This window comes from Phoenix dactylifera, chromosome 14 (assembly GCF_009389715.1).
Source record: "Phoenix dactylifera cultivar Barhee BC4 chromosome 14, palm_55x_up_171113_PBpolish2nd_filt_p, whole genome shotgun sequence".
Taxonomy (NCBI): domain Eukaryota; kingdom Viridiplantae; phylum Streptophyta; class Magnoliopsida; order Arecales; family Arecaceae; genus Phoenix; species Phoenix dactylifera.
The window spans coordinates 9,171,620-9,192,919 of record NC_052405.1 but is presented as its reverse complement, the minus strand read 5'-3'; the positions used below and the strand labels follow the sequence as shown (position 1 = coordinate 9,192,919).

Here is a 21,300-nt window from a genome sequence, read left to right as displayed (position 1 = left end):
TGAGCACAATATTCTCTTGATCCTCTCCACATATCTCTCTTCTTCGCTCTCTTGCTTGCTCTCTCCACATACTCGCCCCCTCTGACTTAAGCATCGGAGGGCCGGCGCCGGAAAGCCCGGCCACCGGCTTTTTTGCAGGACAGGACAGGACAGGACGCACTCTCTTCTCTGCTCTCTCATCCCCATGGAGGACGCAGTCGGCCGGCGCACCGCCGTCCGCCCTCCCGGCGCGGAGCTCCTCCTCCCCTGGTTTCGCGGCGGCCCCCGGGTCCAATTTCCAGCAACAGGTGCCATCTTTTGAGCCTACTGATCCTCTCTAGTATGATAATATTAGTGCTATTAATTAGATTGCTAACAATCATGCTAATATGAGCTCACCAAGCATATTGGTGTCATTGTTGTCTTTACTTGGCATCAACATCTCACCAAGACACTTCATCTTCACCATCTTCCATCTCAGATTCAGCCTGCTGATTTACTTACCAAACCTCAAACAAAAGTTCAATACTCTCATCTTCCTTCCAAATTCACGTTGTATACTACATGCATGCAGTCTAATTAGGTGGTAAGCTGATTCTTGTAATCAACATGTATATATGATCTTCTGTTAGTACAATAGCATACAAGATAGACTTGTTCTCTACAATCTAGAATCTTTTGGTTGATCCACATCACCTCTTAAGTAATGATCATGTTGTTTTACAGAGGACACGTTTGATGGGAAATGGTGGATGGGCCATATCTTTTGTGGTTATATGCAACGTATGCGGGCATATTCGGACATGGAAGATTAAAGTGGAATCCATCATTAGGATGTGTGTCAAGGGAGAGAGCATGGCAGGATGCCAACAACCCTAGGTACAACCTAACAACAGAGAAGTAAAGATATGGGGGAATATGAGATGAAGAGAAAGATTATTCTCTGGCTTTTCCAATAATTTTTGCGATCCTTTTGTTTCGGTGGAGATGTGATGCGAGGGCAGGAGTAAGTGGAGAATGCATCTTAATCATGCTTTGATAGTACTCTTGGTCATTAAGAAACAAAAACAGGCTCTTGTATCATCAATGAGTGCATTTCTTTCCAATAACTAGCACAATATTGTTTGAAAACAACACCAACTTACCAATAGTGAGGGTGAATATTAGCAAATTTTTGCCCCATTTTAAATATTTGTACCTTTGCATGAAGGCAAGCCTACTTGTTAAACTGGTCTAAATTTATCCAGTTTATTCTATTTTAGACTTTGATGGTGTTCATCGTTATTCAAATATATATATGCTGAAACAGATAATTCGTATAATTCGAGTACAGATACATCCAAAAAAATCGAAAAATAACAGATTCCGGAGCATATTAGGTATCTCCGGGTTGGCCACATATATTCAAATATTTTTTCACAAAAATTGTTACTAAAGTACTCTACTCTATCTTTTACTAGTCGGTGCATAAACGTATAATTCTTTGAACAATGCTACTTTACAAAATAGTGATGCATGCATGTCATTGCTAATGTCTGCTCATCCATGGATCAGAAGAAGCAAAGAATAGAATCATTAGTCACTCTACAGTACAACAATCTTTCACCCCACTTTTAATAGTCCTACAATTTCTGGATTTCATTCTCTTCTGTGCGATTTTTGCCTCCTTTTCGCTTGGAAAGGATCGGAATCGATGCTCATCGAACCATTTGATGGCCTGATGCAGCACCAGCGCATGAAATTGCCTAAAGGCACAGGTTTTGACATATAATTTCATGTGCATAACATGTATTCCCCTTTTTTTTTCATACATTTCAGCCCTCGGTCGAAGGTCGGCACTGCAAGCATTGGATCTAACCTAGTTCTAGGCAATTTTCTTTTCATTTGAACCATGACCAGAATAGTGACCACTCAAGCTAGAGTCGGCCGCGCTAATTGTCATGATCCCCATGTTATTCCATGCACTTATTCTCCCCAAGGAGTCCTGTTCGGATATGCTAATAATTTCTTATCACAAACTAATAAAATTCCGGGCATCCACTCTTCTCACAAATTCCTATATAAAGGACAACCTCACTCTCCCCTTCAACTCGGTTTCCAACCACAACCACACCCCACTCCAATCTCATTCCTCTCTCTCTCTCTTCCTTAATAATTTCCAAGAAAAATATTCTCCATTTTATATTTCTTTGTTTCCCCAAGTCCAACTTCTTTTTATAAAAGTCCAAGAAAAAGGAGCGAAAGAGAGGAAAAGAAACCAAGGGGGCGAGGAGGGGAAGAGATGGCGGGAAACGAGTGGCTCAACGGCTATCTGGAGGCCATCTTAGACGCCGGCGCCAAACGGTCCGTTGGCTCTCGGCAACGGAGCCACCCGTCGGCGTTGGAGAAAGAAGAACTCGGCAACGGAAAAGAACCAGGATACAGTCCTACCAAATACTTCGTGGAGGAAGTCGTCGACCGATGTGACGAGACTGACCTCCACAAGACCTGGATCAAGGTATTAGAAAATGGTGATCTCCTCCATTTGTTCCAACCGTCTGAACTTGATTCGTAGAAGGGGATCACTGATCAGAGGGTTGCTAATACTTACATACAGGTGGTGGCAACAAGGAACAGCCAGGAGCGTAGCAACCGGCTGGAAAACTTGTGCTGGAGAATTTGGCATCTGGCTCGCAAAAAGAAGCAGGTGGTGGTGATGACAGATCTACTTTATTCTTTTTGTTGGCATTCATCTTGATCATTTGATTATCTTATCATAGGAAACACTTGCCCTCATCATGATTGCTATTACTATTTTTTTTTTCCTAAAAACTTTTCAATTATGCTATGTCATATGTATTAGCATGTAATTGTGTGCGAGTACAGCGCTACTCTATTGTTCTTCATACTTTAGAAAAATGATTATCTTATCATAGAAAACACTTGCCCTCATTGCCCTAATCATGATTGCTATTATGCTATATCAATATATATATTTTAGCATGTAAAAGTATAAGTGTGCAAAAATTGTGTATGGGTACAGCGTTACTTTATTGTTCTTCATACTTTCGAAAAATGATTGCAGATCAAGCGGGATGATGCACAACGGCTGGCTAAAAGACGAGAGGAGCAAAGACGAGGAAGTAAGGATGCGGCGGAGGATATCTCCGAGTTGTCCGAGGAGGAAGGGAGACAAGGGATCACAGAGATCTCCAAAGATTGTGCTGTAATGTTGCGTATTGATTCAGATATAAAGATGTGGGAGGAGGATGGTGGGAAGAGCAACCATCTCTACATCGTGCTCATCAGGTGATCTCACTAAAATTCATCAGTGATCTAAATCACAACATTAGATTATGCTATTAGAGGTGAACATAGATTGCACATGGATCTTGTCTCACTCTGTCTTCTATCCATGTTAACCAGGACTCTCCTGGAAAAACTTTCAATAAATGAGCGTAGATTAGTTAATTAAATGGAGTATATGGTCTTAGCACATCATGTCAAGGTTTGGTACTTGGCTGTCACTAATATTGCTTGTGTGGAACGGCTCTCACTTTAGGATCGAACAAAGTGAAAAGCTAGGCATGCCTTGTGACACGTGGTGGAAGCGTAATAATATTCCAGAAGTAAAAGCATTTAGTATGAGATCTATTAGGGATTCCAATGTAGCAGAATGTCACTATTGCTACTGATGCTGCAATTTTTTTATTTTTGATAAAAATGGTAATTTATAAAACTTTAACATGAGCACATTCTGCCAAATCGATGATGCACTTAGATATCTGGATTAATCATGCACTAGATGCATAACTCAGGCACATGATGGAATCAGGTGTACTATAGCTTGCTTATTTACAACAAGACCTACAAGATTAACATAGTTTACGTGCCAAAAATGGCTATATATGGCTAATTTCTTTAGAACTTATTGTTAACGTATGCTTTTATTGCAGTTTGCATGGACTAGTACGTGGAGAGAACATGGAACTAGGAAGAGATTCGGACACAGGAGGGCAGGTGTACCATCAAAAACATTTGCATGAATTCTTTGTGGCTGGAAAACATTATATACATGATCTCGTTCTAACATCATAGGTGATGATCAGGTAAAATATGTGGTGGAGTTAGCCCGGGCTCTGGCTGCCACCAAGGGAGTCTACCGTGTGGACCTCCTGACTCGCCAAATTTTGGCCCCACAAGTTGACTGGACCTACGGTGAGCCGGTCGAGATGCTGACCCGTCCGTCCGATCGTGATCCAAGCATTGATGGTGATTCCTGTGGGGCCTACATAATTCGACTGCCATGTGGACCTCGAGATAGGTAAAATATTGAACGCGCATTTTGATAAAATTTTAGGGAAAAGAAAAAAGTTGCACGATGCTCTAGAGTTTGGTTTGTATGTAATGATTAGGCAAATTTTTAGTTTGACCTGATCCACCGTTGAGCTCATAGATCAATCGAACTGCGAACTAATACACACAAATATATGTGTACTACGCGCCTTACCCTTTTGTTTCTTTTTTATTCGTCTTTGCGGATGTTTGTTTGTGGTTGGATTCATCCACTGCCGAGCTAGTTGACTTGATCCAGTCAATAATTTCCCGGCTTGTTCATTGGAATCTTTATCCCTGGTCCCTTATTTTGATTTTTTTTTAACCCCATATATATATATAGAATAGGCCCAAGGTGGATAAGATGCAAGCCCGAATGCGCACAAAACAAAGTACGACTAGATCATAATCATCAAATGGAAGAAAGATCAAGGTGTAGAAAGGAATTAATTATCGATATTAAACTCAACATTGTCTTCGACATATTGTAGGAGGAAACACTATAATTTAGATGCCAAATTTTTCATTTAGAATCATATTTATATTTTTAACAATCATCGGCCAACCAACCATATATCATCATCTGAAGGAATGCAAATGGATCATGATTTATTCCAGGGCAACCATGCTAGTGGCTACACTCTGTTGAAACAATGTGTGGACACCATGTATTTTTTTTTCTCATTAGATGGACCTATGTCCAATCTAATGACGTTAGCACTAAATCAATGAATCTATTTATCTGATTAGCAAACGTTACAGGCCTACACCTGACTCCTCTTGGCCCACTATAACGATTGTTATGGGCCTTAACCTCAGATTCACTCTTCATGTCATTCTCAGGTACTTGCCCAAGGAGTCTCTGTGGCCGCACCTCCCTGAGTTTGTGGACCGGGCCTTGGCCCACGTTACAAACGTTGCTCGGGCCCTGAGTGACCAGATTGGTGAGGATGGCAGTGCCAAGCCTGCATGGCCTTACGTGATCCATGGTCACTATGCAGATGCCGGCGAGGCGGCGGCCCGCCTCTCGGGTGCCCTCGGCGTGCCTATGGTGATGACAGGCCACTCATTAGGCCGGAACAAACTTGAGCAACTCCTCAAGCAAGGCAGGCTAAGCAGAGAAAATATCAACTCCACATATAGAATCATGAGAAGGATCGAGGCCGAGGAGGCGGCGCTCGATGCAACCGAGCTGGTTGTCACCAGCACTCGCCAGGAGATCGACGAGCAGTGGGGGATTTATGATGGTTTCGATATAAGATTAGAAAGGAAGCTCAGGGTGAGGAGGAGGAGAGGTGTTAGTTGCCTTGGCCGTTACATGCCTCGGATGGTGGTAAGCAATCGATTCCAATCTAGTGGTGCGAATGGGCTGCTATATGGGCTAAATCATGTTCCGGTGATGTTTGATTTGCTCAGCCCAAGCCCAGCCCATTTGCGTTCATAGCTGTTGAGTTATTTTGAGTTATTTTTTTGACTGCATGATTCTATTACAAATGGCTTGCTCAATTAATAGGTAATACCACCAGGGATGGATTTCAGCCATGTGAGCACTCAAGAGTCGGAAGGGGATGGCGATCTCTCATCGTTGATCGGCTCGGATAGAACTCAGGGCAAGAGAGATTTACCTCCCATATGGTCTGAGGTTATAAGACAAGCTTGAGCTTAATTGTAACATCCGTTTTTACTTCCCTTGCTTTTGTTATTAAGTACAATTTACAAGATAGCCTTGTGCAGATAATGAGGTTCTTCACAAACCCTCACAAGCCTATGATCCTTGCCCTATCTCGGCCCGACCCGAAGAAGAATGTCATGACACTGCTCAAGGCATTTGGCGAGCACCGCCCCCTTCGAGAGCTTGCAAACTTGGTAATTAGTCCATGATTAGCCTCCATCCATTTCATGATGTCTTAGTGAGTAGTGAACTTAGACAAGTGGGAGTAATTGGACTTGAGCACTATTGCAGACACTGATACTGGGCACCAGAGATGATATCGAAGAAATGTCGGGCGGCGGGGCGGCGGTTTTGACGGCGGTCCTCAAGCTTATTGACAGGTATGATCTCTATGGTCAGGTGGCATACCCCAAGCACCACAAGCAGAGTGATGTTCCTCACGTATACCGTCTTGCAGCAAAGACTAAGGTATTGGAGAATGACCCATCATGGGCCACGTTATTGAAATCGGTCTGGCTTTGGTATACGTTGGATTAATTGGTGTTAAATTTTTGGCAGGGAGTCTTCATCAATCCGGCCCTGGTTGAACCTTTTGGCCTCACTCTCATAGAGGTAAGGAGTGCTTCCTTTGATTTCTTTATGAAAACTTATACTTGGTTTTACTTTTTTTCTCAAGGATTATATGAGCTGTTCGAAAATTTTGCAGGCGGCTGCTTATGGTTTCCGGTCGTCGCAACCAAGAATGGGGGACCAGTAGACATAATCAAGGTAAAACTCTCTCTCTCTCTCGTATTTTGGTGAGAAAACTTTCATTGGGTTACTTTATAAGTACAAATTTATCTCTTCAGTAATTAAGAAAGCAGAGGTTTTTAATTGGGCAGGGTGGTTTAAATACTTATATAATATAAGTAGCTTTTCTTTTGGTATTTTTTATAATTGCTTTCTTTCCACATAGCCTAATATTTTAATGCAAACTGATCCCATTCTTGGTAGTCTCTAGTGGATTTCTGCTTAGCTACCTCTCTTGAATTCGGATCATCTCCACCTCACATTTGAGTTGCAGAGATGAGAGATCCAGTCTTCTTTTCCACTGCAGCTTTGCTTTGAGCTCAACTTCTTTTAAGGTGCATGCATTTGGTTAAACTATATATGGCTCCATTAATGGTGGACGGGAATCGATTTTAGTGAGACATTTTACCTGAGTTTCTCCTGCAACGAGAGTCCATTTCTCTTGCAACTTCTTTGGTTTGGTGTAATTAGCAGACTAAGCTGAGAAGGAAGGAAGGAAAAAAAAAACTGTCGCATGATTTCACTCCAGACCAACCAAATATATGAAGAAGGCTGCGAAGGAAGTAGTAATCTAACAGCTATATTTTTCATGCCAGGCACTGAACAATGGCCTCCTGGTGGATCCCCATGACCACCATGCCATGTCCGATGCACTCCTGAAGCTGGTCTCCAGCAAATCCCTCTGGCTGGACTGCCGCCGCAGCGGCCTCAGAAACATCCACCGCTTCTCCTGGCCGGAGCACTGCCGCCACTACCTCTCCCACGTCGCCCACTGCCGAACCCTCCACCCCACCACCCGCCTCGACGTCGCGCCACGCCTCCCCGACGAGCCCCTCACCGACTCCCTCCGCGACGTCGCCGACGACCACGACCTCTCCTTCCGCTTCTCCCTCGACGCCGCCGCCGCCGCCGATCTCAAACCCAACGGCACCGACGTCGCCGCCATCCTCGAAGCCCTCCATCGCCACCGTCCAGACCGCACGCACGCCGCAACCAGCGCTCCCGTCGATTACTCCCCAGGCAGGAGACGCGAGCTCTTCGTGATCGCCGCTGATTGCTACGATGAAAAGGGACGGCTGGTGATCGACGATTTAGAGGGCACCATCAGAAAGGTCATGGCGGTTGGTGGTCCTCGAACGGGGTACGTGCTCTCCACGGGGTCTACGATCATGGAGACGGTCGAGGCGTTGAGATGCTGCCACGTGGATCCAACGGAGTTTGATGCGTTGATCTGTAGCAGCGGGAGCCAGGTGTGCCATCCCTGGAGGGATCTGATTGCCGACACGGATTATAATACACACGTGGAGTACAGATGGCCTGCAGAGCATGTGAAGTCCGCTGTGCTGCGATTGGCGATGATGGATGGGGCCGAGGGGGATGATCTGACCGTTGACGAGCAGGCTTGCAGTTCGCGCTGCCATGCTTACTCTCTCAAGGCTGGAGCTAAGGTGAGTCCATTTTACGGGCTTTTTTTTTTCCTACAATTATTAAAATTAATATATTTTATTAATCTATTTTCTACCAACTGAATTTTTTTAAAATCAAATAACTAACAAGAATAATATCATACATAAGATGACCCGACATCCAGGGCTCGAAGTCTCGATGCAGGGCTAGAAGGAGAGAATGAGTCTCTTCTCGCTCAATTAGGTTTTTGGCTCAGCCAGCTCTACTAATTTTTGAGTATGGATATCTTTTTTTGATCTAAATCTCAACTTTGTGGTGAACATTAGGCCTCCAAAAGCATCATACTTTCTTTTTGCTTACGATGCTTAGTTGTAATCAGGCATAAATGAAAGAAGGTTAATATAACCCTTGTTTGCGAAACTAATACAATGATAATATCTTTAGGTTTGGAAGATTGATGCTATTCGACAAAGACTTCGGATGCGTGGCTTCCGATGCAACCTAGTGTACACACAGACATGCACACGCTTGAATGTGATTCCTCTATTTGCATCAAGGTCACACGCATTAAGGTTAGTATTAGCCTTTTGTTTTTGGGCATTTTATCATTGCAATCAATAAAACTTCTTTTGTATCAAGGATTTTAACACACTACCATCAACTTGGGCATGATTTGAAGGTATTTATCAATAAGATGGGACATTGATCTTTCAAAAGTGGTGGTATTTGTGGGAGAACAAGGGGATACAGATCATGAAGAGCTCCTTCCTGGTCTCCACAAGACTTTAGTACTCAAAGGCTTGGTTAAACATGGGAGTGAGAAGCTTCTACGTGATGTCAACAGTTACAAGAGAGAAGATGTAGTCCCCTTGGATAGCCCGAACATTGTCTCTCTAGCCGAAGGTTACGACGTTTCCGAGATGCAAACTAGTATTGAGAAAATTGGGACGAGATATATTAATTTTTGATACACTGATGCAGATATTATTGTCACAGATACATTTGCTTGGCTAACCAAGCAAATATTATAGTAACTGGTATGTAAGTTGATGTACAAGTGGTTGTAGACTCTGGTTTACAAGGAGCAATCTTATGAACAACTACAAAAGGATTTTTTTAAAAAAATTGCAATCTTATTTTCCCAAAAATAAATAAAAAATAGACAGATAAATAAGGCCTCTGTGGACAATGTTCTTGGCTAACCCAAAGTCTGTTACTAACTGGCTTCTTTAGCTTCATAACTTTGCATGTCTATGATTTTTTCATATAGGTACTAAGTTTTAAGATGATTGGTATGATGAAGTTCTCTGGAAAATGCTCTGTGAATAAACTGAATGGTTATACAGCAAGGGTACTCAACCTAATCAGCTCACGCAATGTTTAGCCTTCACTAATTTATATGAACCTGACCTCTAATATTGACTAAAAAAAATTAAATTAAAATTATATTAATTATTTGAAATAATTTTTAATTATTAGTTCATTTATATGCATCCATCAAGAGTTTCCACTGCATCTCATCGTATAATTCCTATGCATCTCACAAACCAAGGTTAGCAAGCCTAATGTACGGTATCTAAACTCTAAAAAAGCTAACAAATATCTATTAGAGAATTATATCCTGCACTACGGATCATATAGCGGTGCATGGTATCAACCATTTATTTTGAGGCAGTGCATCAAGATCAGCACTTGATGAATGGGGTTTATGAAAACAAACAGTTGTGATCGGTATAGTGTACTACCATTTTGGGCATATAGTGTAATACGCACTATCTAATTATGTATATCATTAGTCACCTTGCGTTTTTGTGAAACTTATTTAGTAAGTGCTTGCCTCATTGCATTGGATCTTTATAAAAAAAAATAGCTAAAAAATATTATTTATTTTTTTTAAATACTCAAAATTTATCTAAATAGATTCGTATTATTGTACCTTCTAGTCCAAATAAATTATAGGCCGGATCTATTTTGATATCATTTATAACATTTTATTTTAAAAAAATAAAAAATATTATTTAAATTTTTTAATTTTATATCTAAAATTTATCATGTGTGATTAAATAATTACGGTTTTAACAAAATCTATCCAAAATCTCCGGTTTTCGATTTTAACAATTCCGTCCATTTTCCGATGGGAAGGGTGGCTGCTCCGGCCTCCGAGGAGAGGGCAATGATATTCCCCACCTGGCTTCCAAGAGACTCCGTCGTCTCCTCCTCCTCGCCTTCCTCGCCCTTATTCCTCCCTTTTTTTTCTCCCCACTTCCACCAGGTCATTCCGCTTCCCCATAACCATAATCCTAGAGAGCTCTCCGATCCTTGATTTGATCGCAGACAAATCCGATTTTTATGAAACCCTGGCGTTCTTATTAGCTCGCATCGCCTCGGATGCGATAGCGGAAGTGCGGCTGGTTGAAAGATCCTCCTCTCGCCTGCGCCCATGGCGGCGATTCGATCGAAGCCGCTCCCAACGCCGTAAAAATTTGATCCGTTTGCCATTATTTGTGGAAAAAAGAAGTTATTTTTTGAGTGTCAATACTTAGTGATCTTATTCTTTGTTGAGAAATGGAAGCCTACCAGATTGATCTTGATTCTTGGGTAAATTTTGTGGAGATTGATGTCTCTCCTTCGGATGAAGTGTTGTTTGCGCTCCAGGGCAGGTAGAAATCATTTTTTTATTCTTTTTATCTTAAACTGATTTAGTCTGGAGGTGCTGGTGCTAATTAGTTTCATCCATAGTCCCAACATTCTTTGAGTTTTTCTCACGTAATTGAATTGATCAAGTAGTAGTTTCATCCATAGTCACGACATTCTCAAGAAGTATTTGACTAGTAAGCAATTTTGCAATTTACTGGTTAATAATTTGTTGCTAGTGGTGGTTTTGTTAATAATGCTTGACAAATTTTGCTATGCTATAATTTTGCTATGTTTTATTTTTCTACAATATGAATTCTGTCTGAATGTATGTAATGTGCACAAACCTGAATTGTTCCAGAACATTAAACTTGTGATGATGGTTTCATCGTGGAAATGATATGCATCCCTTTTGGTGGATGGAGACACTAGAAGTTGCACTTTTATTTATTTATTTATAGAGAAATTTAGCAATCATCAGTGCACCAAATTAATGTTTAGGCAGAATGTATGTAATGTGCACAAACCTGGTGTCAGTTGAAGGATTTGTGACGTCAATAGACTGAAATAAGTCTGTTTAGAGGAATGCCCGTGAGCTGTATGGTTTCATGAGGATGGAAAGCTGTTGAAGGAGAAAGAAATTTGGTGATGCCATGTTTCCCTCTCAAATCTAAAATTATTTTCATGTTATTCTGAATTTAAATTGAAAAATGTTATCGAAATGAAATGAATTAATGGACTTACAGAAAAACTTATAGATCAAACCGAACAAAGCCGAGAATATATCTCAGATTTTGAATTATCATATAAGGAATCCGCTTCAGATTAACAATGAATTTTCTAGAATAATAAAAAAAAGAATGGATAAAAGTGTGCTGTATATGGAGAAGGGAAGAAGGAATGGATGAAGAGTTGCAAAGTTGGTTGTGATAGGAGGAATGATAATAGGCAGCAGTTGATCCTTGTTTTTCTCTTTACCCCAAGGCAAACTTTGGTTATAACATATACCAAATCATGGTTGAGGTATTCTTGTATTACATAATTTTTAGAATTTAACTTTCCATCTAGCTTGATAGCTCTCTTGCATGGCAACTTCATTTAATGATGTGAGAAGAACTGATAAAGTTAATTGGTCTTCTGCAAGTAACCATTATAGTTTAATCTTTTTTTATAACAAATTGAACGCTTCGAAATTTAGGCTTTTAATGTGCCTGGGAACTTTTACACTTAGATGCTTCCTGACACTCCTTGACACTTCAAATCAACAAGCCATGATATCATCATTCATAGGTACATGTAACTCAAAGGACTTATACCTAGAATTTTTCAAGTTGAATATAACATCTGATATAAGTTTTTCAAGCTCTACCATGTTACAAAACAATTGATCCGACCAATTTTCATTACATATGTGCATCTATACATGTTTGCAAATATATCAACACGATGTCGCATGAGTCCGTGTGCCTGAATTTTTTGAAGGTTCCCTGTGTATAACTCTTCTGAAGATTTGGACACCTGACACAAGTGTTAGGCATCCAGGTAAAACATTGATTATGATACCTCGGCAAGAGAGTCAAACCTGTCTGAGTTTATAATGCATTCCACTAGTTTTATTGAGAAAGAAATTGTTTTTGATGTGACAAGAAACATAGTGGACCTTATTCAAACATGTAGAAAGCCTTATTAATCCTTCTACTAGTTACTAGTAGTGGATATAAGAAAATTTACCAAGAAACGAGCACAACAATTATGATGCCAATTTATATGTGAAATTGAATACTTTGGTGATGGGGTTGGATTGATAAATTGCTTTCTTGAGGGACCTTCTTGATCAGTCTTGAGTAATAGACACATGGACAATTGCTTTGGAATTTGTAATCGTGTCATCTGTGGTAGTTCACTCTGCTGACTGCTGTTTGCTGTTAACATCTGACTCTTCTACATTATCTTAATGACTTCAGTTTAATGATCTGGAAATTTTATTTTCGAGATTGTGAAATCGTAAAATACTCTGAGGACCTAATTTTCACATGACACAGGTAGGGATTTGCTGAAGATGTCTGGTAACAGTAGTGCAAAAGTTGGCTATGTGAGCAAAAATGAGGTGAGACTTTCCTTATTGATTTAGCTGATTGAATTGATGACCATTGGATTGTTAGTCTGCCAGAGAGTTACTGTTTGAGCAAAACTTATTGGGTAGGCCAACCACGTTATAATGGTATCGGTTTCAATATTGTTTATTTATTGTAAGCAATAAACATCAGGAGCTTAACTTGTATGTTCTCATTTTTCTTTATCATGATTCTCATGTTTCATGTAATGTTGCATGCTTTGTACACTTCCTCCACCTTACCATAAGGGTTGAAAACCTTGCTTAATTTTAAATGCTTAATTAAAAGGATGGGGAGCAGAATCCATAGCTGCAACTCTTTCTTAGGAGAAAGGTGGGAGAAAGAAACGGGATCATGAAGGAATGGATTAGAGATAAACTGTGGTTGATGCTCTCTCTCTCTCTCTCTCTCTCTCTATCTATCTATCTATCTATCTATTTGTCTATCTCTATCTCTATATCTCTCTGTCTCGCTAAAAAGTGAGCAGATGGAGAATGAGCTGAGGGGTTTTTTGGTTGGTGGGGTGGTCGGATGGTGGGTGGTTTGGTTGGGGAAGGGGGTGGGAGGTTTTGCTTGGTGGGATGGAGAGTGGGACAGAGTGGGAGTGATTGAGGGAGAGGGATGGGCAAGGGGATGTGGTTATGGGGTGGAGCAACATCGACAGTTTCATATATTTTCATGAACTATTGTATTATATATAATGCATTCCTATAGGTTAGCAATTGGATCACATTAAACCCCTATTTGAATCCATTCTGATAAGTGCCAGGTTAGGCAAATCCAGATCACTATCAAATGCTTAGATCTGGAAAGAAGAAGGAAAAGTCCCACCAGATTGGTTTGTTGAAACCGGTTTATGATCTGATCCATCAACAAATCTAATTTTGGTTATCAATATAATTATCCAATTCATTTTTCGAGAATTATGTTGATTACTGGGTTACATGATTCTGCATCCTTGCCATGCCAAAATCTTGATTTAGAAACCATGTAATGGCACAACTTGTTCCATAGGGAACTGAATTAGAGAATTTGAAGGATTAGTTTGAAGATCCTTTTCCCCCTCTTTTTGTGTTTAAATTCAAGAAGTCATTTATAAGAGTATCTTTAGTTTGTCACGTGGATAAAGGGACTGGATGCAGGCTCTCAGTTATCTCAAGAATTTCACAAATAAGAAGTTCCGACAGTTGGGGATGCCCTAGCGGTATAGTTCTTTTATCTTTCACTGAATTGTTTCATCTTTTGCTTTTTTGCTTAGGATTGTTACCATAACCATAACCATCAGCTTTGCTTTTGATGGGTCTGCTATGTTTGTTGTGGGACGACCAAATGATATGGCAAAATTCAGAACTTGCCTATGTGCGCTGAACATTTTTAATCAACCACTATTTTGTGCGACGAAGTTTGATGATGGTCATATTGACTTTTGCAGTTGATATCAAACTCAGTCAGGCTGTGTGATTTTAGATGCCAAAATTGGGCATCTGTCATACGAGAAATGCTTAGCAAAAGTTATACTGTCTATTGTAAGTTCTATGCTGCTCATTTCATCTAATTTGTGCCCTGGGTAGGTCTCGGGAAGTTAGAAGAGAAACAGATTCCTTTTCGGTCAGTGTAGTTTAGAATCAAATGACAGTTTGATTGATGGAAGAATAATGCATTCAGTTTCCTCCAATTTGCATATTGCGGTAACTGTTAATAGGGTATTGATGAATCTCAGTTTTGTAAGCCTGGATTTAGGCTTTGCAGCATCAGCTGAGAACATCACAGCATGGCTTCTGTGTTGATCGTTATAGGGACAACAGAAGCCATTACCTGCAATTTGAGAACCCATGCATAGCATTAGCAAGATAATGAGCTAATGACCTAAAGCAATTTGAGGGTTATGACATATACTCATATATCTAACTTAAGCCAGTATAAGTTAACCTGTGCCCGGGCTCGAGAACTGGGCTGAGCCCACTCTTGCTTGGTTTATCTTGTATTGATTAGCGAGCATTTTCTAGTCTTGGGGTCTGCTTACAAAATTATGATCTTATTATAAGATGTTTCAGTTATTTGCTTTTCTTATCTAAAACTTCTAGAGAATCTGGACCATATCTTTGTATCAGATACATGCAAGTCCAGTTACATTTCTATGAGACTGACCCTTCTCTTAAACAGTATATATTCCTATGGTGAAAAGATTTATGAAAAAATGTGTATTTAAAACATATTCTTTATTGGAATGATTGTCTTTTATTTTCCATGCCTTTTCATATAAGATTTCATGAATGCCAAATTTTGGTTGCTCCATCTTGCCTTCTGGACTTTTAATGGCACGAGCACAAGGTAGCTTATCTTCTACCATCTGCTGCAGTTGATTTTATTCCAATTTCGAGGACTGTATTCACATTTGAGAATGTTGGCAGATCAAGAAAGTTCGCTTCTAAAATTGTGCTGTCCGGGCAAAATTTGACATTGTTGAAAGGGATGTAATCAAGCTATCACAGCATGTCATGGTAGAACCTCTCTCTCTCTCTCTCTCTCCCTCTCTCATAATAAGTATTTTCTGTGGTGATGTAATCTGATCAGGAAGACTGAAGACTTTGACTATGTATTGTGATCGATAGCTGAGATCATTACTCTTTAAGTCATCGTGCGACGCTGTGAAAAATGATAATCAGGTTGATGTGAAGAGAGTGATTGGCTGCACTGCCTTCGGCTGGAAGATCTGGAGGAGTGGAAGCATAGCTTTTCAGCCAAACCTAGACAAAGACTACCAATTGCTGGCAATGACAAACTTCACCTACTTCTGCTGTAGGAGTGTACCTTGATGCTCTTTGTGATGGAATGTAGTGAATGGACCAAGTTAAATGGCATGCCAGGCTCTCCCATGTCCTGGCCATGGCACCTAGCTCATGGAATCATCCTTTGGGGCGGGGGGGGGGGGGGGGGGGGTCGGGGGACCCTTGGACCATGCTTTGCCTTTGATGTTAAGAAATACCAAGTTTGGGAGATCCAGCTGATCTGATGTCTTAACTTACATGCTTTGGCTTTTGTTAGAAACATATACTAAATTTTCTATTATACAGTGCAACCAAAAGCAGCCTGTATCGTGTTTTCTGCCACACAAACTTGTAATTAATCATAGTATCTAATATCTAACATGCCATACAGTAAAAGTTTAAATTATACGAACTTCTAATTTTAGTATCAGTATTAGAAAATCCCTTGACATTCTAGACTGTAAATACAATCTATATGGTTTGCCTATTAATACGACGACTTGTCCAAGTAACTTTAAAATCTCTTTGATTCTACTATCTAAAACTAAATATTAAAATTATGTCAGGGATGTATTCAGCTTTTCAAAATTACAATCTATCTTACAGTCTATCTTCTTGATTTTTGTAAAACAGCCAGAAAATTTCCTTATGCCTTCACCTATGAATCAATCGATCGATTCCATAATAAGGCTAAAAGGGTCGTTAACATCAAAAAAAAAAAAAAACCATGACAGTGATCCCATTTTAATTTAACCAAATGGAGGGTTCTATATGCTTGAAGATAGATAATTTTGTAATTTTCAAAATATTGGGGAGGAAGGCAATTTAAGAAAACTAGAGGGACAAGATTACGTAGAAATCCGCAACTCTAATAAGTAAACTTCTTATAGTTTATGTTTGTATAATTATTTCTTATGTCTGCTTTTACATACTTGTACAAAGCCTTTGTCTACCTTCCCTCCATGCATGCATAGCATGTGCAGAACTCCTACCAACTCTTACATAATTAAGTTGTTCAGTTGTTTTCCTTTTTTTTTTTTTTGTGCAAAAACTCACCAATTACTAGTTCATGATCAATAAAATGGCTTTCAATTAGTCAAGTATGCATCCAAGCCAAAACATAAGTAGTTGGATACAGAAGAAGAACATTGCAAAATACACTAGGGACAAAGTAAAATGTTTTAAACCAAAAAAAAGAAGAGAGAGAGAGAGAGAGAGAGAGAGAGAGGTGATTGCATTGGCAAGCTGAGATTTGAGGATTTTGAAGTGGTCAGGGACTTAAACCAAGATATTTTCTCTCTCCTTGTGACTCAATAGTGTCTAGTCCAATCCAAATAGTCATTTTTTAATGGCTTGGATGTAACTTCACTGTTTATTTGTCTATATCACATAGGAGCACACATGTAAAAAATTCACACGTAGTTTTTTTTTTTCTGTTTTTCCCAACCTGATTTTTTTACAACCAACTCATGAGGTGGCATGCATCAGTTCTGATGTCAAAAGAGGCTCCCCTTCTCTTGCTCCAGCTGGTCTCTCTCAGCACTTGAAATTCCCATCCTCTTGCTTCCTCCCTGGAGTTTTCCTCTTCTCGCGCTCCTCTTGACTCCCTTTTGACCTCCTTGATGACCTCCTGGATCCCATCCCCGTCCTTTACTCGTTCCTTCAGGAATTAAAAGTCTTTGTCTTGCTGACCTGGTCCGTTTAGCTAAAAATATCTGAACGGACACTTAAAACGTAAAGAAACCTCCAACGTTATTCTTGTTTATTTTCCTCCTTTCTCTCTTATATGCGATGATCTTTCACGCGTACAGCAGCAGTCTGTTCATTGCGGTGTCGGTTTCCTCATGAAACCTCTTCTTTTCTATAACCCCATGTTTTCCTTTCCATAATCCCACCAAAAGCCCAATTAAGAAGGTGACGGACTGAGGACGTAGAGAGTATTTTGGTGAGTTATTAATGTCGCCAATTGTTGTTTGTTTTTCTTTTCTTTTTCCTTTTTTTTTTTTGATCATTTGTATTAAAGATGATCTTGTTGAATGAGGTGAGTTCTTTTGTGGGTTTAATTCCATTAAAAAACTCGGCTGTTTTCTATGCCATCGTTTTCTTTTTCTGCTTCCATAGATGAAGGGAACATTGGTGAGACAACTAAATACGATTCTGAACTTTATGAATTGCGTTCTCTTTCTGTTCTTTCTAATAGTTGAAAGTAGAAATATGCTTCAGAGATTTATTTGATGAGCTTAGACATCAACAACTTACACATAAAACACCGGACTCTGGAATTTAAGGTCTCCAAGGAATTTAGACTAATGCAGTAAATATAGATGCATGGTTTTTGAAGAATTTGATTTAAAAGGCTTGCAAGGAAGAGATGCTTTCGTTGCAGGATATAATGGAGTATATCGACCGTAAATTAATGGAGTCGAAATACAGGACTTGCAATTTATCAGAATTCAAACAAACTAAGTTATTGTTCTCAGAAAATATTAAAAACATAAATCGAAAGTTAAAACCTTTGTGGATGTGGGTTAACCTACTGTCTAAATTTTCCATATATCAGTGGTTTTGATTTCTTTTCTTTGTGGCTTGCTATTGTTTTAATATCTTTTTTTTAAAAAATAAAAATCAATAAATCATCTCTTGCCATTTTATTTGACCAGCGAATCTTCCACCTAGAGCAGCTACTTGACGAAGCTGCCAGCCTCCTTCATTGACTCCTTTCTTCTCTTGTTGTTGAAGGAAACCTCGTTGAATTGGTTGCCAAAGCTAGTCAAAATATGGTTATCACAACAATGCCAAAAAGAAGTTCCATCACAAGAGCCTTCTGTTGAAATTTTTTGGCATTCACATCGCTTTAACCGAACGATGTGACTTGTAGTTTTTATATTGGGAGGAGGCAGGCTTGCGTCCTCCTCTCAAGCTGTACCATTTTGCCTCTCTTTCCCATATCCAAAACTTCCATGCGGTTTCAGTTGCGAGAATATGATGATTAATTTGATGCCCTCCTCGTCACACACGGAGAGCCCATGTTTCCATGAAAGCCTTGAGAAACGGGATGGAAGTCTCCTCATTCCCCTTGTTTCACCTCTTTAAAAAGACGCCACCTCAAACTATTTTTTTTTCATCAACTCTGAGACCTCTTTAGTTATATATGTATGTAGTGTTTCTAATTGTCTTTCTTTTTTAACAATCATGCTTTTTAATCTTCTTTATGGTTGAAAAAAAAAGATTATATGAATAACTTTAGGGTAATTATACTTAAAGTTTCTTTTGGAATGCAGGTGGGGATGCGATTAGAATAATGACCTGAGAAACTGGAGGTATTTGCTTTGTAGCAAGCTAGTGGAGGTGAGGTTCTTATGCTTCATGCAAATTTCTTCTTCCTTTACTCTCTTCTAACTTGGGAAGCTACTCGCTGATTAAGGAGAGACTCCATCAGATGTACCTTCATCAAATGACTCTATAAGGACCCTTGCTTCAAATAAGAATGCTTTCTTCCAAATAGTTCATACTGAAGTCGAGGTTGAAATATATATGAAGTCAAATATCATTATTTGCAAGTTAATTTATAGGGTGTTTCTAGTTTCCACTTACACCAGCGCCCTTATCAACTCTTAGGTTTTAGATCCTTCATGAAAGCAACCTTTTGTTTTGTAATTCTTGTCCTCAAGTGATTGGAGACTTTTCATTGAAGCAACTTCTAAGCTACACTGCAATCAGAGACATCAATAAGTCTAGATAACTCGCTTGGTTGGATGAGAAATGATACAAAGATTTATATACACTCGAAAATCAAACACAATCCATTCAAAACCAATACTGATTGGGTTAAAAAACATAGCACAGGTTTATTAGACATCGGAGATATGAGAAACACCATAATATCGCATGCTCTATTGAATGAACTTTAGTACATGAAGGTAAACAGTGCTACAGATTGGGTGGCATCTTATGCGGGGGCTATCATTTTGGAGGTTTTATTTGGGAGAACCATGAGGATGTCTCTTTTCTCTTACACACTATACTTTTTTTGATTTTGTGGGCTACGCCCACATCCTATATGTGTGAGTTTCTGTTGTACCGAAAAATAAACAAATATATGAACTTTGAAGTCACATCCATTATCATGTAGTACATGCCTAAAATTAGAGCCTCTAATAAGGCCATAAGACTCGAAACGTAGTCACATAACCTAGATTCCATGAGCCTAGCAAGCACTTTTCATTGGTGCCAATGTTCCATAACAACCCTCTCTCTCTCTCTCTCTCTCTCTCTCTCTAATTGTTTTTTTTTGTTTGTTTTTTTGGTTTGTGTGCTTGAAACAGACGACGCTCTAGGCTCATTGCTTCACGCTAGAAACATAGATGGAGAAAGCACCAGGGCTGGGCCCACAAGCCCCCGTCCCGTCCACGACCTTTGTCCATACCGACGCCACCACCTTCAAAGAACTGGTCCAGCGCCTGACCGGCCCGCACGACGAAACGAGTCGCCTGCCCACCCCGGTCCGACCCACCGACCCCAACTCCGGGCCGGCCCAATTCCCCAAGGGCCTCCCCGGCGTCAAGCGGCCCACCTTTAAACTCCACGAGCGACGCCGGTCCAAGCTCACCATCACCAAACCCGGTTCGCACCCCCAACTCACCGATCTCTGCCTCCCAGCCGGACCGGCACTCGCATCTCCTTCCTCGTTGACGTCCGGCTTCCCTCTGAGCCCATTGATCTCTCCGTCGTCGAGTTTCGCTAATCTTTTTGTCGGCGAGGAGGGAACCGGGTCGATCGAGTTGAACCAGGAGGCGGAGGAGAGAGCAATCAGGGAGCGGCGGTTCTATTTGCATCCCTCGCCTCGGTCCAGACCGGGCAATGCTGAACCGGAGTTGCTGCCTTTATTTCCAATAACTTCTCCCAAGCCACGTGGACCTTGAGGAGATGGATTTTGAGAGACTAGAATCAATCTTATGATTCTTTGTGTCAATTCTCGCATTCTTCTTGTTGATGAAGAATAATTAAATTGTACAATTGAATATAGAAGAACTTAGACAAGTTAATTACATTATGGTGAAATTTCTTGTACATATAGAGGTTGTCTCTCCATTCAACAAAATAAAGGTAATGGATGATGTAAAATGAATACAAAGATAGCATGTTTGTGTGTGTGTTTGTCTAGAATTGAAATATAATGTTTAAGTTATTATTTAGGTGAAACCACTTGGATACTTAGTGCTAAAAAGAACAATTAGCAGATAGTAATACTAGGATGCCATGGTCATGGTAGCCACACCTTTTGTACATATAATATTTGCATTTTGTAGGTATTGATATTTCACGTGTAACCAGTGTGCATGATTAGAAGTGTGGCTTATATATCATATAGAGCCAAAATTTGGCTTATTATTATTATTATTTAAAAAAGAATGGGGAGGGATTCTAACTTTTGATAGTGATTTTGCATCATTAGCTCTTGTATCTCAATGAATCCTATCAACTCTAGTAGCATATTTTCATAGATTTTCATGGTGCAAAACAAACTTGCTGAATTATGAATAAAAATATATTTTTCTCATCTTTGTCGACCGCGCCCAATTCATGAAGAATGAGGAAAATGAAAATTATGAATCCAAAATTC

General features: G+C 39.9%; 2 protein-coding genes and 1 long non-coding RNA gene across 4 annotated transcripts; all 3 read left to right on the top strand.

Moving 5' to 3' along the window:
- The first annotated feature begins 2,065 nt into the window (after nt 1-2,065).
- On the top strand, nt 2,066-9,275 carry LOC103704794 (probable sucrose-phosphate synthase 4). The gene is given in 15 exon segments (XM_008788236.3): nt 2,066-2,476; nt 2,576-2,665; nt 3,044-3,267; nt 3,915-3,978; nt 4,068-4,282; nt 5,137-5,626; nt 5,807-5,935; nt 6,028-6,159; nt 6,257-6,433; nt 6,524-6,577; nt 6,672-6,684; nt 6,687-6,733; nt 7,351-8,202; nt 8,606-8,733; nt 8,841-9,275. Coding segments are annotated over 15 exon segments (3,120 nt in total). The 5' UTR covers nt 2,066-2,260; the 3' UTR covers nt 9,130-9,275.
- A 998-nt stretch (nt 9,276-10,273) lies between these two features.
- On the top strand, nt 10,274-15,994 carry LOC113462292. 2 transcript variants are annotated; one of them, XR_005514807.1, is made up of 4 exons: nt 10,274-10,821; nt 12,838-12,902; nt 15,269-15,410; nt 15,484-15,994. It is a non-coding gene; the product is annotated as an uncharacterized LOC113462292 (long non-coding RNA). The 2 variants fall into 2 exon arrangements; XR_005514806.1 differs by having other exon boundaries at nt 15,269-15,841.
- Nucleotides 15,995-17,481: 1,487 nt separating this feature from the next.
- LOC108511200 (VQ motif-containing protein 31-like) lies at nt 17,482-20,823 on the top strand. The gene is made up of 3 exons (XM_017842203.3): nt 17,482-17,622; nt 18,959-19,025; nt 20,003-20,823. Exon 3 carries the CDS (start codon nt 20,042-20,044, stop codon nt 20,597-20,599), a length of 558 nt encoding a protein of 185 aa, XP_017697692.3. The 5' UTR covers nt 17,482-17,622; nt 18,959-19,025; nt 20,003-20,041; the 3' UTR covers nt 20,600-20,823.
- Nucleotides 20,824-21,300: the final 477 nt, after the last annotated feature.

Coding starts and splice junctions, on each gene's coding strand:
- LOC108511200 (XM_017842203.3), top strand. CDS start 20,042: ATGGAGAAAGCACCAGGGCTGGGCCCACAAGCCCCCGTCCCGTCCACG.